The sequence below is a fragment of the Sitophilus oryzae genome, unplaced genomic scaffold (assembly GCF_002938485.1).
Source record: "Sitophilus oryzae breed Bouriz unplaced genomic scaffold, Soryzae_2.0 scaffold_154_pilon_pilon, whole genome shotgun sequence".
Lineage (NCBI taxonomy): Eukaryota > Metazoa > Arthropoda > Insecta > Coleoptera > Curculionidae > Sitophilus > Sitophilus oryzae.
Genome location: NW_022146225.1, coordinates 2016373 through 2031591, shown reverse-complemented (window position 1 = coordinate 2031591; position 15219 = coordinate 2016373). Strand labels below are relative to the sequence as shown.

The following is a 15219-nucleotide window of genomic DNA, read 5'->3' as shown; positions in this document are numbered from 1 at the left end:
CTATTGTCTAAATATTCCCAAACAGCCAGGGTACTATGTGCCGGGCAGCCATCCATTTGTTACCAAACTTCCTGATTTTCCCTAGCGGCATCATGTAAAGCAGGTAAAATATGAGTTTCGAGTCGTTCCAAATAATATTCTGCATTTAAATTTCGCGTAAGAAATAATGGCCCGATAATATTGTGTCCGAATATCCCTGCCCAAACATTTACTTTCTGTGGATATTGCGTCCTTGTTTCGACAAACCTGTGTTGGTTTCCTTTGTTCCAATATCGATAATTTTGAACATTGGGTTCATTATTTAAGGTACGTGCATTCGTCAGTGAAACATATGTTTTTTAAAAATTCCCTATCCGTGTTTGCTCTTTCCATCATATCAAAACAAAACGCCAGCCGCCGTATTTCGTCCCCATCTCATAGCTCTTGGTGCTTTTCATATTTGTAGGAGTAGTATTTATGTCGTTTCAAAATTCGAAACGCTGTAGTGTGATCTATTCCTATTTCATCCTCAAGTTTCCTTGTGCTGGTCTTTCCATCGTTCTCTTCCACGTATAATAAAACTTCCAAGTCGGTATCATTTCTTGTATCTTCTCCTTATTCCTGCCTTGCTTCACATCTGCAGTTATTTATTAGGGTACCTTTGGTCTCAAATCTCTGGATATTCCTTGCGATTGTAGATTTTCCAGGTATCGGTCTATTCGTATACAGAGCAGCAAACATGTCCGACACCTTTTGATATCTATTTCCTTGATAATACCATTTAATCATCAATACTTTTTCTTCGGTAGTGTAATTCATGGCTAATATTTTCGATGTAAGTATGAGTTTTTGGTATAATTTCTTCCAAAATTTCAATATTACTTAAAAAAGCCTATAGATATATTTTAAAAGGATTAAAATAAACCAAAAGAAGTAAAAATGCTCTTAAAATAGCATTTAATGGTTCAAACAAAGTAAATTATATTTGATTCAAGCAAATATAAGCTCAAACAGGAGAAAACCCGTTATACAAACCTTGTTTTTTTAGGAATTATATCATTTTTCCTCTCTTTGTGAAGGACCATCTTTTATAATTTACATTAAAAATTCCGTCTGCATTTTTCGAGGCTTTAATATAATAAAAATATTATTGTTACTAACTTCAAAGAAGCTCGGAGGTATAAAAATAACTCATTATTTATTGTTCTAGCTCGAATGGAATCCATCCGTCGCAGTTTTGATCACCATAGACTTTTTCCTCAATACTTTGAACGTAAGTTTGTCTTTTTTTCGAAAATTTCCCTCTGAATTTTACGAAAAATAAACAGGATAAGTTTGATTGGTTTCATCTGTGGCTATTAAAATTCTGAAACAATGTTTGAACAGCTTAAATTTCGAATAATTTTAGAGTAATTTATTTGTAAAATTCGTATTTTCGGTTCAATATTTGTTTAAAGATATTTATGAGCTTCAATAAAAGCAAATCTTAATAATTATTCTCTATGATTTTTGGCTAAACATAGTTTAAAAAAAAACAAATTTTCTCTGGAGGAAAAACTTATAATACAGGGTGTTCCAGAAATAACTGCTAGTATTTTAAGGGATGGTAGATCTCGATAAAAGAAACGTATTTTCTCTTTATCGTTTTTCAAATAAGTCCAAAATAACGGAGTTGCAAAAACAAATTTCCAAAAAAATTTTCAAAAAATTTCTTAAATTAAATTTTTAAAATACTTACCGTTATTTCTGGGACACCCTGTATAAATTACATAATATGATATACAGGGTTGTTCACCACATACGACACGGAGTATTGTAGCTAAATGACTAGATTTTTACAAATTGTAAATTTTGGGTTCGTTGAAGGACTATTAGAGCTACAATTTAAAAATATTTTTACAAGATACAGGGTGTCCCAAATAAATAAAAAATATCAAAGTTGTATTTTTTTAAACGGAACACCCTATATATTATTACATTTTTAGTTTCTACGATTAAAATAAAGGTAAATTTGATAAAGGTTTATTACACTTAAACCTTACCGTTTTTGAAATATTTTCAATTTTGTGAAATTGCAGTATAAATTTTAAGGCTTCATTTCTCCGAGGGTATCAAAGTTTTTAATACTAAAGATTCACTGAAGTTTATTTATTGATCAGTTATTGTGTTGCAATAATAAAAACTTTATTACCTTATACAGAGTGTCTAAAAATGTATTTTAAATAATTACTAGCTTTAAACGGCAATAACTTGTTTGATTTAAATGGAATACCCTGTATATTTTATGGGAATCAGATGCACAATTTAATTGTCTGTCAAATTGTATTATACCGTTTTTTACCTATCTCTTCAAGTTTCCGTAGAAAATGCATTTTGTTGTAATTTAGAACTCATTTATCAATATACCCATGGAATACTGACATTTTAGATTATTTTTAAAGATGTAGCAAATTTTTAAAGAGTACAGATACTAATATTGTCGATATAGTTCGTATATATTATATATAATTGCTCCAAATACTAAAAAAGTGAATTATGTATGTGTATTAGACAGTGTGGTAAAAAGTAACACCTTAAAAATGATATTTAATTTTTTGACAAATGCTTATTTATAACAACAGAGACGTTAATTTTCATAACTTATTATTATATTGATTTCTGATTCAAATCCACATTAAATTTATTTAGAATAATTTATTAACGAACACAATTAAGTATGTAGTTAATTAGTATTTGGACGGAAATACTGGTGGTATATTTAATTAATGGTATACACTTTTATCAAGATTTAGATAGTTTTCTTTTTGCATACAAATGGGCTAGTAATATTATCGTTTTACTAAAAACGATAATATTACTAGCCTGTACATTTTTTGCATTTGTTAAATGATATTCGATAAATGAAGTCTAAATTATAAGAAAATGCATTTTCTACGAAAACTTGAAAGAATAGGTAAGAAGTGGTATAATACAATTTGATAGACAATTAAATTGTGCATCTGATTCTCATAAAATATACAGGGTGTTCTATTTAAAGTAAATAAGTTATTGCCGTTTAGAACTAGTAATTATTTAAAATAATTTTTTAGACACTCTGTATAAGGTAGTATAATTTTTATTATTGCAACACAATAACTGATCAATAAATAAACTTCAGTAAATATTTAGTATTAAAAACTTTGATATCCTCTGAGAAATGAAGCCTTAAAATTTATACTGCAATTAAGCAAAATTGAAAATATTTCAAAAACGGTAAGGTTTAAGTGTAATAAACCTCAAATTTACCTTTATTTTAATCGTAGAAACTAAAAATGCAATAATATACAGGGTGTTCCATTTAAAAAAATACAACTTTGATATTTTTTATTTATTTGGGACACTCTGTAACTTGTAAAAATATATTTAAATTGTAGCTCTAATAGTCCTTCAACGAACCCAAAACTTACATTTTGTAAAAATCTAATCGTTTAGCTACAATACTCCGTGTCATATGTGGTGAACAACCCTGTATATAAAATTATCATATATTAATTATATACGATTTCATTCATTCATTACTATTTTTATTTATAATAAAAACTAATATTTACTAACTTTAGTGTTCTTTTTCAGCTTTATGCCTTACTTTGTGTGATATCACAGTACCAAGAATACAAGGCTGGAAGAGGCAGATCCATAGATGACGAAATCATGAGGGTACTTCAACACCAATCCAAAAAAAAACAAATTAAAAAAATATATATTTTTTTTCAGGTACCCAACATTCAGTACAGTACCACCCAACCCACAGCCACCAGTTACCTCAGTTCACACCAAAGAAAACCTTTGACCTACATTGACAGACCTACTCCCACTCACAGCCCCACCGGAGCTGCCCCAAGCTACGTGGAGCCTCCCACATTGATCAACAGAGCCCCGAGAAAATCCGTTAAATTCGGTGATAGTTCGGAAATGAGCTTGGTACCACCACCACCTTGGCTGGAAGTGAAAAATGGTACTGGAAAAGGTACCGATACCGCTCCTTTAATTGATTCTGGACAAGATGGCGGAGGTACTGTGAACGTATGAGGACCAGTGTTAGAAACAGCTTTGTGATATGGATATTTGTGATGGATATTCAAATAAGTGCAATAACTGGTTCTATTAGACGTAATTTGTATAGAACTTGAATTATATCAGAAAAAATCGCTACATACTTGTTTATAAATAACATTATCAAAGCCTTTTGTACATTTTAAAATAAACTAACTACTGTACATAATGTATAAACTTAGAATAAACTATTTCCTACGATATTTTGTTATTATATTTCTAGAAAACCTCAATCAACTCAACTAAATGTTTGATGTTACACTCTGTACAAAAATCCCGACGTTTGATTGAAGTTTTTTAGCTTGAAACGAGCCCAAATAAAAATATAATAAGAAAATACGTAGAACTGCCCCTTTGTAATTTACAAAATTCCTCTAAATATGCCAATTTTTTTATTTAATAAAAAAATCTACTGAAAACCGAACTGTATACCTACTTAATGACTGCGTTGTCAATAAATGTGATATCTATGTTTTTTTACGAAATTTTTGTTTCAATTTAGTCCCATATAATCCCAAGCCAAAATAACGTAAAAATATAGAAAATAATTCGAAAAATTAAATAAAATTCCTTCGCCAAATTGTCAAGAATAATTAGTCTCTCTAGATATTTTAATTTTTAAGATTTCGAATTTAAAAACCAACCTGTCACCTCAACGCGCCACAAAATCTGTAAGCTGTCATTTCCAATTTTTTGATTTAAAATTAAATAAAATCCTTTTTCAGTTTTTCAAAAATTTATTAAATCTCCTTCGCCAAATTGTCATGAAACTCAAATCGCAAATTTCAATTTTTAGGATATCGATCATGTAAACCGACCTGTCATCTGAGCCCCCCTTTCAAATCTGTCAGCTGTCATTCCCAGTTGCCTTTTTTTACTTTTCGAGTGGTTTCTCGCGCAAATTTAGTAGAAATAAATAAATTTCACTATTTTCAGTTAAATTCTAGCGTGCTGAAATTACTGTGTTGGCCAAATAGACACCATCTACGAAATTGCCTAGCAATTTTACCATAAATCGTCCAGAAATGACATTGATTTGACGTAAAAGGTTATAGGAGGTAAGTAAACTGCAAAAAATGATTTGCCTTTAAAAATTTACAAAAATATCGGTATAAATATAGTTCGGCTACACAAAAACAAAGTAGGAGATTCCACTTATGTGCGACGTAAAGGTGACTCAACTGCAATATTTTTGTTGCACTTATTTTCCAGTTTATGCACACCTGCTTATATGTAACTGTATGATATCTCCAAAATTGTAATTTTAGCGTTACATATCCTTGAATTCTACGATTTTATTTATTATGCATTAATTATATTTTTAGTTTTAAGTACTGTCAAGCATTTGTTTATTTACTAATCTAGGTGAATTTTTGTTTTAGCAAAAATATTAAAACATGGCAGTGAAACAAAAGAACGTATTGGGCCCTGTCCCTTCATCCCCTGAAGTAAGACTACAAATTATTTTAAGAGCTTTACAAGGACTTCAAGCTCGTGATGGGACACAGGTTCAAACCTATGGAAATATTGTCACATGTCTCGGTATTTTTTCTACCTTCATAATTGATTCTTTTCATTTTTATGTGATTTTTTATAGGAACTGTGGCTGTACCTAGTGACCCGACATCTTACATGAAATTCATCGAAGATGTGAAGAGTGTACAAGGAATTTTAATGAAAGAATGTGCCAATAACAGCAACGAGGTGATTTTTGTAACTCTGAAAGCTTTGTACGATGAAATTTCGAACCCAACTAAAAGTCCCAGCCCAGTAATGTCCATAGTACTTCAACTGATCAGCATAGAAGACTTATCAGGTACTTTTATTAATTTTCTTTGTTTCTTTTTATAAAACTAACCTTTTTTTTAGCTGCTGTAAAGTTTATCCTAAATTCCGGATATCCTGAGCAAAGTTTAGAGACAGCCTTACATACATTATGTACCTGGCTGACTAAATGGACTTATACAGAGAATTTAGGTCCTTTAGTACTGGCATTTATGCGAGGATTAGAGCAAGAACACTTTTACGATATTCTAATTGATGTAACACTAAGCACAATTGAACCTTTATTTAAACTAGTTCTTCTTCCGGCTAGTCGGAGATGTGTTTGGCCTGTGGTGCATCACATGCTCAGCAGGGTCCAGCACAATCCTCAGGCCTTTCACAAAATCGTACCACACACTCCCAAAGTGATTAAAATGATTGCCAAAGATGAAGCAGGAAAAGCCTGCTTGCTTCAGCTTATTAACCTACTTAATGCCCTTATGGAGCACTTTGCTGGATATCCAGAATTATATGCACCGGTTCAGGACGCCATAAAAGCATCTAGGCAAACAAATAATTTTAAAAATCCACTAAACTGTAATAGTTGGTCAAATAGTGCTTCAGTAGTGACTCCTGTGAGGTCTTTGAATGAAAAGGTCGGCCTGTATAACCTAGGAAACACTTGCTATATGAATAGTGTTCTTCAGGCACTTTATATGTCCAAAGCTTTCCGTAATCAAGTGCTTTTGCAGTCTGAAACAATGTTACCACTGTTTTCCAAGCTTCAAATTTTGTTTGCTCTGCTTCAGCATTCTAAGAAGTTTTGTTTGTCTCCCAATGATATTCTGACGCTTCTGAGGCCTCCAGGGTTTGTTTTGGGGCATCAACATGACAGTTCTGAGTTTTTGGGGTACCTTCTGGACACACTACACGAACAGGAGAAGAGCAAGACGTGTGTGATCAGTTCTAGTGAAGGTAGGTCACTTTTTTTAACTACTAGTAACGTTGACAGATTCCTCAGTTGTTAATTCATATAAATAATTGATATTTTAATTTTTTTAAGTCTTTTAGAGGTTATGTTCTAAGAAAATATATGAAATAGAGTTTATTATGTTCTCTTGTAGGTGTAATACTTTTTCTAAATGGTTTATTTCTATATAATAACGTTCTATTAGGTGAAGAAGCTGCTGCAGAACCACCTTTGACCGTCGTCCAGCAGTCTTTTGGCGGGAAAACGGTTACAGTGTCCAGGTGCGCGGAATGTGGTACCAAAAGTGAGAGAATCGACGAGTTTAGGGACTTGCAACTCTCGATTCCCCAAAACGTCGAAAATAATAGCGTGCAGTCCTTGTTGGAGTACTTTTTGCAATCAGAGAAGTTGTGTGGAGATAATCAGTACAGATGTGATACGTGCGATAGGCTAACAGGTAAATATCTATTAAAAATTCACTGGTCTGCATGTATATCCATTTATTTACATCTATATACAGGTATTTCAGCATAAAGAAAACTATATACAGCTTTTTAAACCAATATACATCTATTAAACCGCTTAAAACTATATTCTCTCATTGATCTCAGACCCGAAAACGGGTATTCAAGCCCGGGTCCGGATCTGAGATTCTCGCACTTTTATATACCTCTATTTACATATATACATTTATTAAACCTTTTCTACTGGAAAAAAACTTCGTTTCGTATTATTCTCAGGCAGAAAACTCGACTTTCAGGTCCGAATATAATATTTTTTAGCTTTATTAACGCTTTTTTGTATATACATTTATTAAACACTTTATATTTACCCAAATTTTTATGTTTCCTTATTGATCTCAGGCCCGGGTCTGATTTTTTTCCTATATAACCTTTATAAACGTATATACATTTATTAAACTACTTATACTAGCTAAAACTACGTGGCCTCATTAATCTAAGACTCCAAAGCGAACTTTCAGACTCGGGCCTCGGTATGAAATGATTTTTTTAGCTATATACAACTCTGTTTATATATATACATTTGTTAAACCGCTTATACTAGCCCAAAACTACGTTTCCTCGGTAATATCAAGCCCGAAAGCCGACTTTCAGGCCCGGGACTGCGAATGTTTAGCTATATAAATCTCTATATACGTAAATAGAATTTTTTAAACCGCTTAACATTACATTTTCTCATCAATCTCAGACCCGAAAATTGACGTTCGGCCCTGCTATTGTAGAGATTTCCGTATATTATGCCCGGTCTACTACACGATGAGTAAAGTTCAACTGGTCATAAAAAATAAGTGTTCAGAAACAAGTTTTATATGACTTGTGTGTCTTATAGCGCAGTGTTGCCAGAAATTTTCGAGCGAATTCTTTCAACACAGCCTTCAAAAACCTTCATATTCCTTCAACTTCGCCAAAAATTCCAGATCTTTTGAAAAATCATCAAATTTCGTGTATTTTACATTTTACAATTTTTGGACAGCGATGTATTTAGATAACTTTTTATTAAAAAAATAACACGATTAAAAATGCTGTGATAGATATTTTTGACAGCAACATTGCTTTAAACTGAGGCGTCCTTAATTAAACACCGTTAAAGTGAAAAAATAGATGTAGGAAAAACAATAAATACTTCTACCACATATATTTTAACAATTTTTATTGCGCAAAACTGCCAGAAACCTTCGTATTCTCTTCTTTTTGGATAAACATTCTTCAGCCCTTCATTCGACGGAAGTTGACTGTAAAATCCTTCATTTTGAAGGAAATCCGTCAATTCTGGCAACACTGTTACAGCGGTACTGTCACAAACTTTTCGTTTAATTGGTGTTTTCAGACCCGACAACACAAATTTTATCTGACTGAGCCTATTCCAAGAATAAAGTGTACCTTCACGTTTCGTTAAATTTTGCGATAAAAAAGCGTTTATTCTCTCCGTTTCAGATGGCGAGAGGATTACAAAAATCGTATCAATCCCCAGCCATCTTATCTTAACCCTAAAACACTTCCGGTTCGACTCCGTATCCCAAACGCGTACAAAACTCCTCCAGCGAGTGAACCTGGAGAGCCGAATCTGCCTGGAAGGCTCCTGTTTCGACCTGTACGCCGCCGTGGTGCACTGCGGCAACACCGTAGACTCCGGACACTACTACACTTTTGCCCGAGACTCAACGGGATGGTACAAGTTCAACGACAGCACCGTGAGCAAGACCACAGAACAAAATCTACACACGGTCAAACCTCCTGAAACGCCCTATATATTGTTCTACGCTAGGGAGGACATGTCTGAACCGGAGAATTTACCCTGCAACAGGTTGTCGCTTGCATTACAAACGGCAGTGACTAAAGATCAGTCAGAGAACGATATGGAGCAAAAAAATAGGATTTTGGGTAAGGACGGCAACGCGGCGAACAAACAACGGAAGAACGACGATCCGCCGCCTCCTGGATGCGGAGGGGGTGGGTTTGGGACGCCCTCTGGTAATATGTTTGTGTGTTAGAACGGTTGAGAAAAACGGTGTTTTTTTTTTATTGGATGAATTGTAATATAGAGGTTTATATGCTTTAGACGAAATCTTATGGTGTTTGATCTGTTTTATGTATTGTTGTATATATATACCTATATATATATAAAAAAAAATAAGGAGGTCACAAGACCAAAAAAAAACTAAGTTTCTTTGTATTTATTTGGTACAAAACGAAATACTCGTAGTAGAAAGACAGTTTTAGGAGAGAAGAAATAATGGATTGAGAGATCAGACTTGTATGGTTCAAAATTTTATTGTATGATTTCAAATTACATTATTAAAAAAATGCTTTTATACAGGGTGTTTCAAATAACATGTTCCATCTCTCGTAGGGAGGATTCCTCACGTAAAAATAAGATTTATTTTTCATATCAACATAGATCCGATTCTGCTTTGTTTCGTAGCTACAGGGTGTTAAAGTGTTAATATTTTTTCGATTTATTATAATTTTCTTCCAAGTAGTTTTAGCGTTTCGAATGAAATTTTTAGGGTAAAAGTTACTATAAATGTGACCTATTTTAAAGCTGAAAAAGCCGATTAAAAGTTGCCTCTTTATTTTTTGTCGATTTTGGTCTCCTTGATGAGATAAAGGCAATTTTATTAATTTGCCTTGATCCAAGTCTATGGTAAGTGTCCATTTGAGAGTATTACTCGCGCGACAAACTCTCGATAGTAGTTCTCGCATGTCGATACACGTCTGTCACTACCTATCGGAGAATATTCATTTTACTATCAATCATAGACTTAAAATAAAATATAGACTACACTATTTACATCTCAACGCGGACAGACAATATTTTTTGTACACATGTTTACTTCTGGGTACAGTCGACCGAGCCTTCCTCATCCAGCCTATGTTGTCACGTCTTTAATATTATCAATATTTTTTTTCTTGTTATACACATATATTGAGATATTAATACTACAGTTTAATAAAGTAGGTTTTAATATTCCAGAGATGTATTAAATAGTCCTTATACTACTAAATTATAAGTCGGATACTGTTTAAAAAGGATAAGTTCTTTACAATATGACAACACCGATTAGAGGCGAGGGAGCCTATTCATTCATTTATTACCTTGTAGTACGTGTCGCACGTGTGCGGTAAAGCTTTGTTGCCGCTATCTCCCCGGCTGTATTAACGCATTTTCTTAGCTTGTAGTGCTTAAGTGTTTATTTTATTGACTTTTTCTGTTCAAGAACTATAAAATATGGTTCGCCAGTGCCAAATTTGCAAGAAATTTGACTTAAATAATCCATTTAAGTCTTGAAACGACTTTTGACCGGTAGGCAACTCTCAATTTACCCATTGGGAGTCAGTGGCGTTGTTGTAGAAAGGCGCTTATTTAGATAATATTTTAGTAAAATGTAAAATCTGAATTTTTTCTCTTACATTACATTATTTACTTACTTACATTGTAACAAAATCATAATTATAACCCTGTTAATAATTAATAATGTTTTTATTAAAAATATATTCCGGTTTATTCTAAAATTATCTTCAGAATCTAAAATAACATACAAGAATTTTAAAATGATATTACATTATGAAACAATATTTTTTAATATACCGGGTCGTCTCAAAAGTGGCTCACCCCTATAACTTTTTTATTTTTTCAGATAAAAAAAACAGATTTGTATGTTAGTAGGTATATGACATAAATTAGGATTTATTGGACATATTCAATTGTTTTTGGTCTCTTCCTGTTTCACCGAAATGATTACATCTTTTGATTTTTAAAGGCACCCTCGGTATATTGCTAATTTATTCGATAAAAAATGATACTCTGAATAGAATGACATATCATATGTCAACTTTTGACATTGTCGCTTAAAAACAAATCCTATTTTAAATTTCAATCCAGGGTGCCATGGTGTTGTTAAAAACACTAAGTTTTAATCAAGGAGCCTTGGAAAAATAGTTTTGATCGTCTAATGGGTTTCGTGTCTTGTCTAGGCCGGTTAAAAGATGTACAAATCGTATTTTTAATCATACATATGTCAATTTTTTCAAATGGAACAAGGGTGACTCATTAGCATATTTGGAAAAAGCATTTTTTTTATGAATATATTGATACCACACACCTGGTATTTCGAGTCAAATTGTCGTTATGAACCGCGTGTTACAATTACAATTAAACCATATGCGAGAATGTCAAAAGTTGACATACGATATGTCAATCTATTCAGAGTGTAATTTTCTATCGAATAAAGTAAAAAATAAAGTTGTAGTCATTTCCGGTGAAACAGGAAGTGACCAAAAACAATTGAATGCGTCAATCAATCCTAATTTATGTCAAATCTTGTTTTTTTATTTGAAAATATAAAAAAATTATGGGGATGAGCCACTTTTGGGACGCACCCGGTATAATAAAGACAGTACCGAGTTAAATAAATGTAGTTTTCATTTTATCCACTTCCTATCACCTTCCTTGCTTTAATGGAGCAGATTTATGTTTTCTCTAATTTACATAAGACATCACTTAGCCAGAAAAAAAATTACAACAATCATATTTTTTTTTTCTCCCTGTCGCCGATTCTATTATATCTGTGGAATAGATCCTGTTTTGATTAATATTAGGGGTTGTAAATGTTTGACTAAAATTAATAATTTATTATTAATTTCAAAAATTACGTTATTTTGATTATAAATTTTCTTCTATAACGTATATTTTATTATTTTTATCCTTTTTGGACTCTAAGACGTTTTTTCTAAACTTTTATTTAAAAAACCTGCCCTAAATCTTAATAAAATATAAAAAAGTTTAAATACGATATATTTTTAATTTAATTATAGCTTCATTAAAATAAAAAAATTACCCGGCAATGATACGGAGAGTTCAGGTGTACTTGAGAAACGAAAGACAGTGTTGTGTTTCTCGGCAGAGTCGTCAGGGAACGACCGTTACGACAGAGACAACCTATCTATCGCTCGTGTCGCACTCGTTATAACCTAAAACAATAACACAACAATAACAAGACATTGTCTGACCGCATGTTCCAGCTATTTATGAATGAGATGCTCAGTCTATATTTTATTTTAAGTCTATGCTATCAATAGTTTACTCGCAACGATTTGCTCTCAAGTGTATACATATTATTTTTAATAGCGGATAGTTACTTCTGAAATACGATTACGTTTCGTTCATTTATAAAATTCATTCATTTATGAAATTCATTGATTCGTCAGGATCCATTATAATAAAATATTAACTGGATTTTAGTTGTCGCCCGGCGACGTAGGTGTCTTTCCGAGAAACCCGACAGCGGTCGGTGGCAATGCTATGAAAGAAGCCGGCATCTTTGATTTTTTGCGGAGTCATATAAAGATAAGGACACATTATTTTTTTATTGAGGTGCTAGTATTTACACAGAAAATACATTATGAAGGGCGCTGTTGCCATATATTGGTATTAGTTGATATTAACACAGAATATTATTGTTTGGCTTTAGTTAGTTAGGGATAGTATGTCTATATATTTTGCATTTTTTTTATTAATATTCTGTTGTTACACTGCAATAATACTTGTAATAATGTTTTTAAGTAAAGACTGGTTTAATAAAAATAATAATAACAGTAATAATTTGTTATACCTATTAACAACAAAATTTAAAATAATTTAATATAACCATTTTCTTTACGTAGTAGTAAAATATAAACAACAGATTAGATGTCAAAATGATTTATATTAGATCCTATTTAAAAATAATATAGTCTTTAAATTTTTTGTGGCAACGTTGGTTTATTAAATAATAATAATTACAGAACTAATTTGTTTTATTAACAACAAACTTTAAAATCATGAAATATAAACATTTATTAATTTTCTAAGCATGCAGTGTAATGGAAGGAAAATATAAATAAACAATTAGAAATCAAAATTATTTATATTAGGTACTTTATAATAATATTTACTTTTACTGGCATTTACTTTAAAAAATAAATGAAATATTTCTTTGCAAAAACTACATGTAAGAGAATTAGCATAAACAAAATACAAACATCGTTAACTTTTTTTTTAAATTGGCACGTGTAAAACTTTCAATTTAATTTTCACACCCCATAGTTTGAGTTCGATAACCCCATTTACTTAACCACATTACTTAAATATGATTATTAAGTTCAACTAATTCATATTATTAAAACATCTAAAATACAAATATGTATTTTTAAAATTAATTCTAAGTTCATCTCATCTCTCTTAAAAATTGCTACTTCTCAAAATTTTCCATTAAAAAATAGACCATATATACCATATAAAATAAAATAATTGAAAGATCGGGCTACGGAAAATCACACAAATTATTGGAAAAATTTTGACACCTGCACACACGCACACAATCGTCAATTAAAAAAAACTACTATTTTAGTATTTTAAATATTTTAATAAACGCAAAAATAGCACAGTATTTATAAGGTGAAGTTATAAAAATTTGGAAGAACTAATAATGCACTGACGCACACAAAAGTCAAACGAATACTAAATTTCATTTATCAAAAGCATTCGATAGTCGTAGCTCAACGATAACCATTTAGTTGCACGGCGAGGTTGTCACATATGCTTTAGTATACAAATGAATGAATGATTTTATTCGAATAAAACCATTCGATAGTTGAAATCATTCATTCAGTAACCATTCGATAGTCTAATTCATTCGATAGTTCCCATCGCTACAAAATAATTTGAAATGGGATGCTCATGTAGTAATGCTGAAAAATGAAAATATACGCACAATTGCAGCTGTAATAAAAATTCAAAAATTGATACGAAATAACATGAGAAAACCTTCATATCACGCACTGTTTACCTCCAGGATGAACTATTTAATGAATATATGGAGTAATACGACCGAAAAGAATTTCCGCGCATTGCAACGTCAACAAAATAAAATTTTAAAATTAATATATAAATTACACAAAAGAACACCAACACACATATTATTTGATACAGTGCAAGAACTAGATATAAAACAATTAATACTTTTTTATAGCTTGCTAAATATTAAATTAAATACAAACAAGGAAGTTCAGTACACACTAAAACTACTTAGAAGAAAATTATAATAAGTCGAAATATTATTAAGATTTTATCACCCTGTAGCTAGGAAACAGATCAGAATCGGACCTATGTTAATATGAAAAATAAATCTTATATTTAAGTGAGGAATCTCCCCACGAGAGGTGGCACATATTTTTTGAAACACCCTGTATAACAATTTCAGAAGAATTCTGAAATGTAAACTTGCCTTATGTTGCTTTTTAGTATTATCGTCGATTGAAAGAATTGGGAAGATACCCAACCCAAAGGGCGAATTCGTGACAGTGTTACCATATTAAAATGTGTAATATCTGTAATACGTTTGACGAAAATATTATTTGATGAAAAATCCCAGTGTATTGAAAATTTATTCGTGTTAAACACAGAATAAACAAAAAAAAAATAAAAATTCTTTTATAGGTACTGAATATGTGGTGTGATCGAAAAAAGTCGTTTAGTTGGCTTGGAAATGACGGCTATTAAAATTTACCATAATATTTTACATACGAGATAACAGCGATCTTCATTTCCAAGCTAACTCTGACGGCGTTCTTTGTTTAATTATATGATATTTTATTAAATTGTTTAATGATAAAAAAATCCTTATTATTAACGTACTATACCCGAAATCCGTAAATGTACGGATTTATTAGTAGTTCTGGCAACACTGTCTTTGGAAACCACTCACTCTGTCGATTGAAAGCAGAACTACGAAATCGCCCATAAGGTTGCGCGTCATAATTTTAAAAGAAAAAAAAGATCTTCAAAAAAAAAGATAGGTTCATTTGTATCTTCATGAAAAAAGAGTTTGATTGTGATATTGTACGTTTTGAAGC

General features: G+C 31.6%; 2 protein-coding genes across 3 annotated transcripts in view; both read left to right on the top strand.

Moving 5' to 3' along the window:
- Positions 1–4529, top strand: part of LOC115878984 — a 131150-nt gene extending 126621 nt beyond the window's left edge. Inside the window, exons 6-8 of the mRNA XM_030895599.1 lie at positions 1190–1252; positions 3592–3675; positions 3733–4529. Coding sequence (XP_030751459.1) covers positions 1190–1252; positions 3592–3675; positions 3733–4047 — 462 coding nt within the window. The 3' untranslated portion in view covers positions 4048–4529. The remainder of the gene's footprint in view (positions 1–1189; positions 1253–3591; positions 3676–3732) is intronic.
- A 359-nt stretch (positions 4530–4888) lies between these two features.
- LOC115878977 (ubiquitin carboxyl-terminal hydrolase 35) lies at positions 4889–9435 on the top strand. Of its 2 annotated transcripts, none has more exons than XM_030895587.1 (6): positions 4889–5129; positions 5454–5613; positions 5669–5887; positions 5941–6810; positions 7011–7262; positions 8761–9435. In XM_030895587.1, the coding sequence occupies exons 2-6, from the start codon at positions 5469–5471 to the stop codon at positions 9315–9317; spliced, it is 2043 nt and encodes a 680-aa protein (XP_030751447.1). In that variant the 5' UTR covers positions 4889–5129; positions 5454–5468; the 3' UTR covers positions 9318–9435. The 2 variants fall into 2 exon arrangements, with proteins under 2 accessions (XP_030751447.1, XP_030751448.1); XM_030895588.1 differs by lacking the exon at positions 4889–5129 and adding an exon at positions 5150–5243.
- Positions 9436–15219: the final 5784 nt, after the last annotated feature.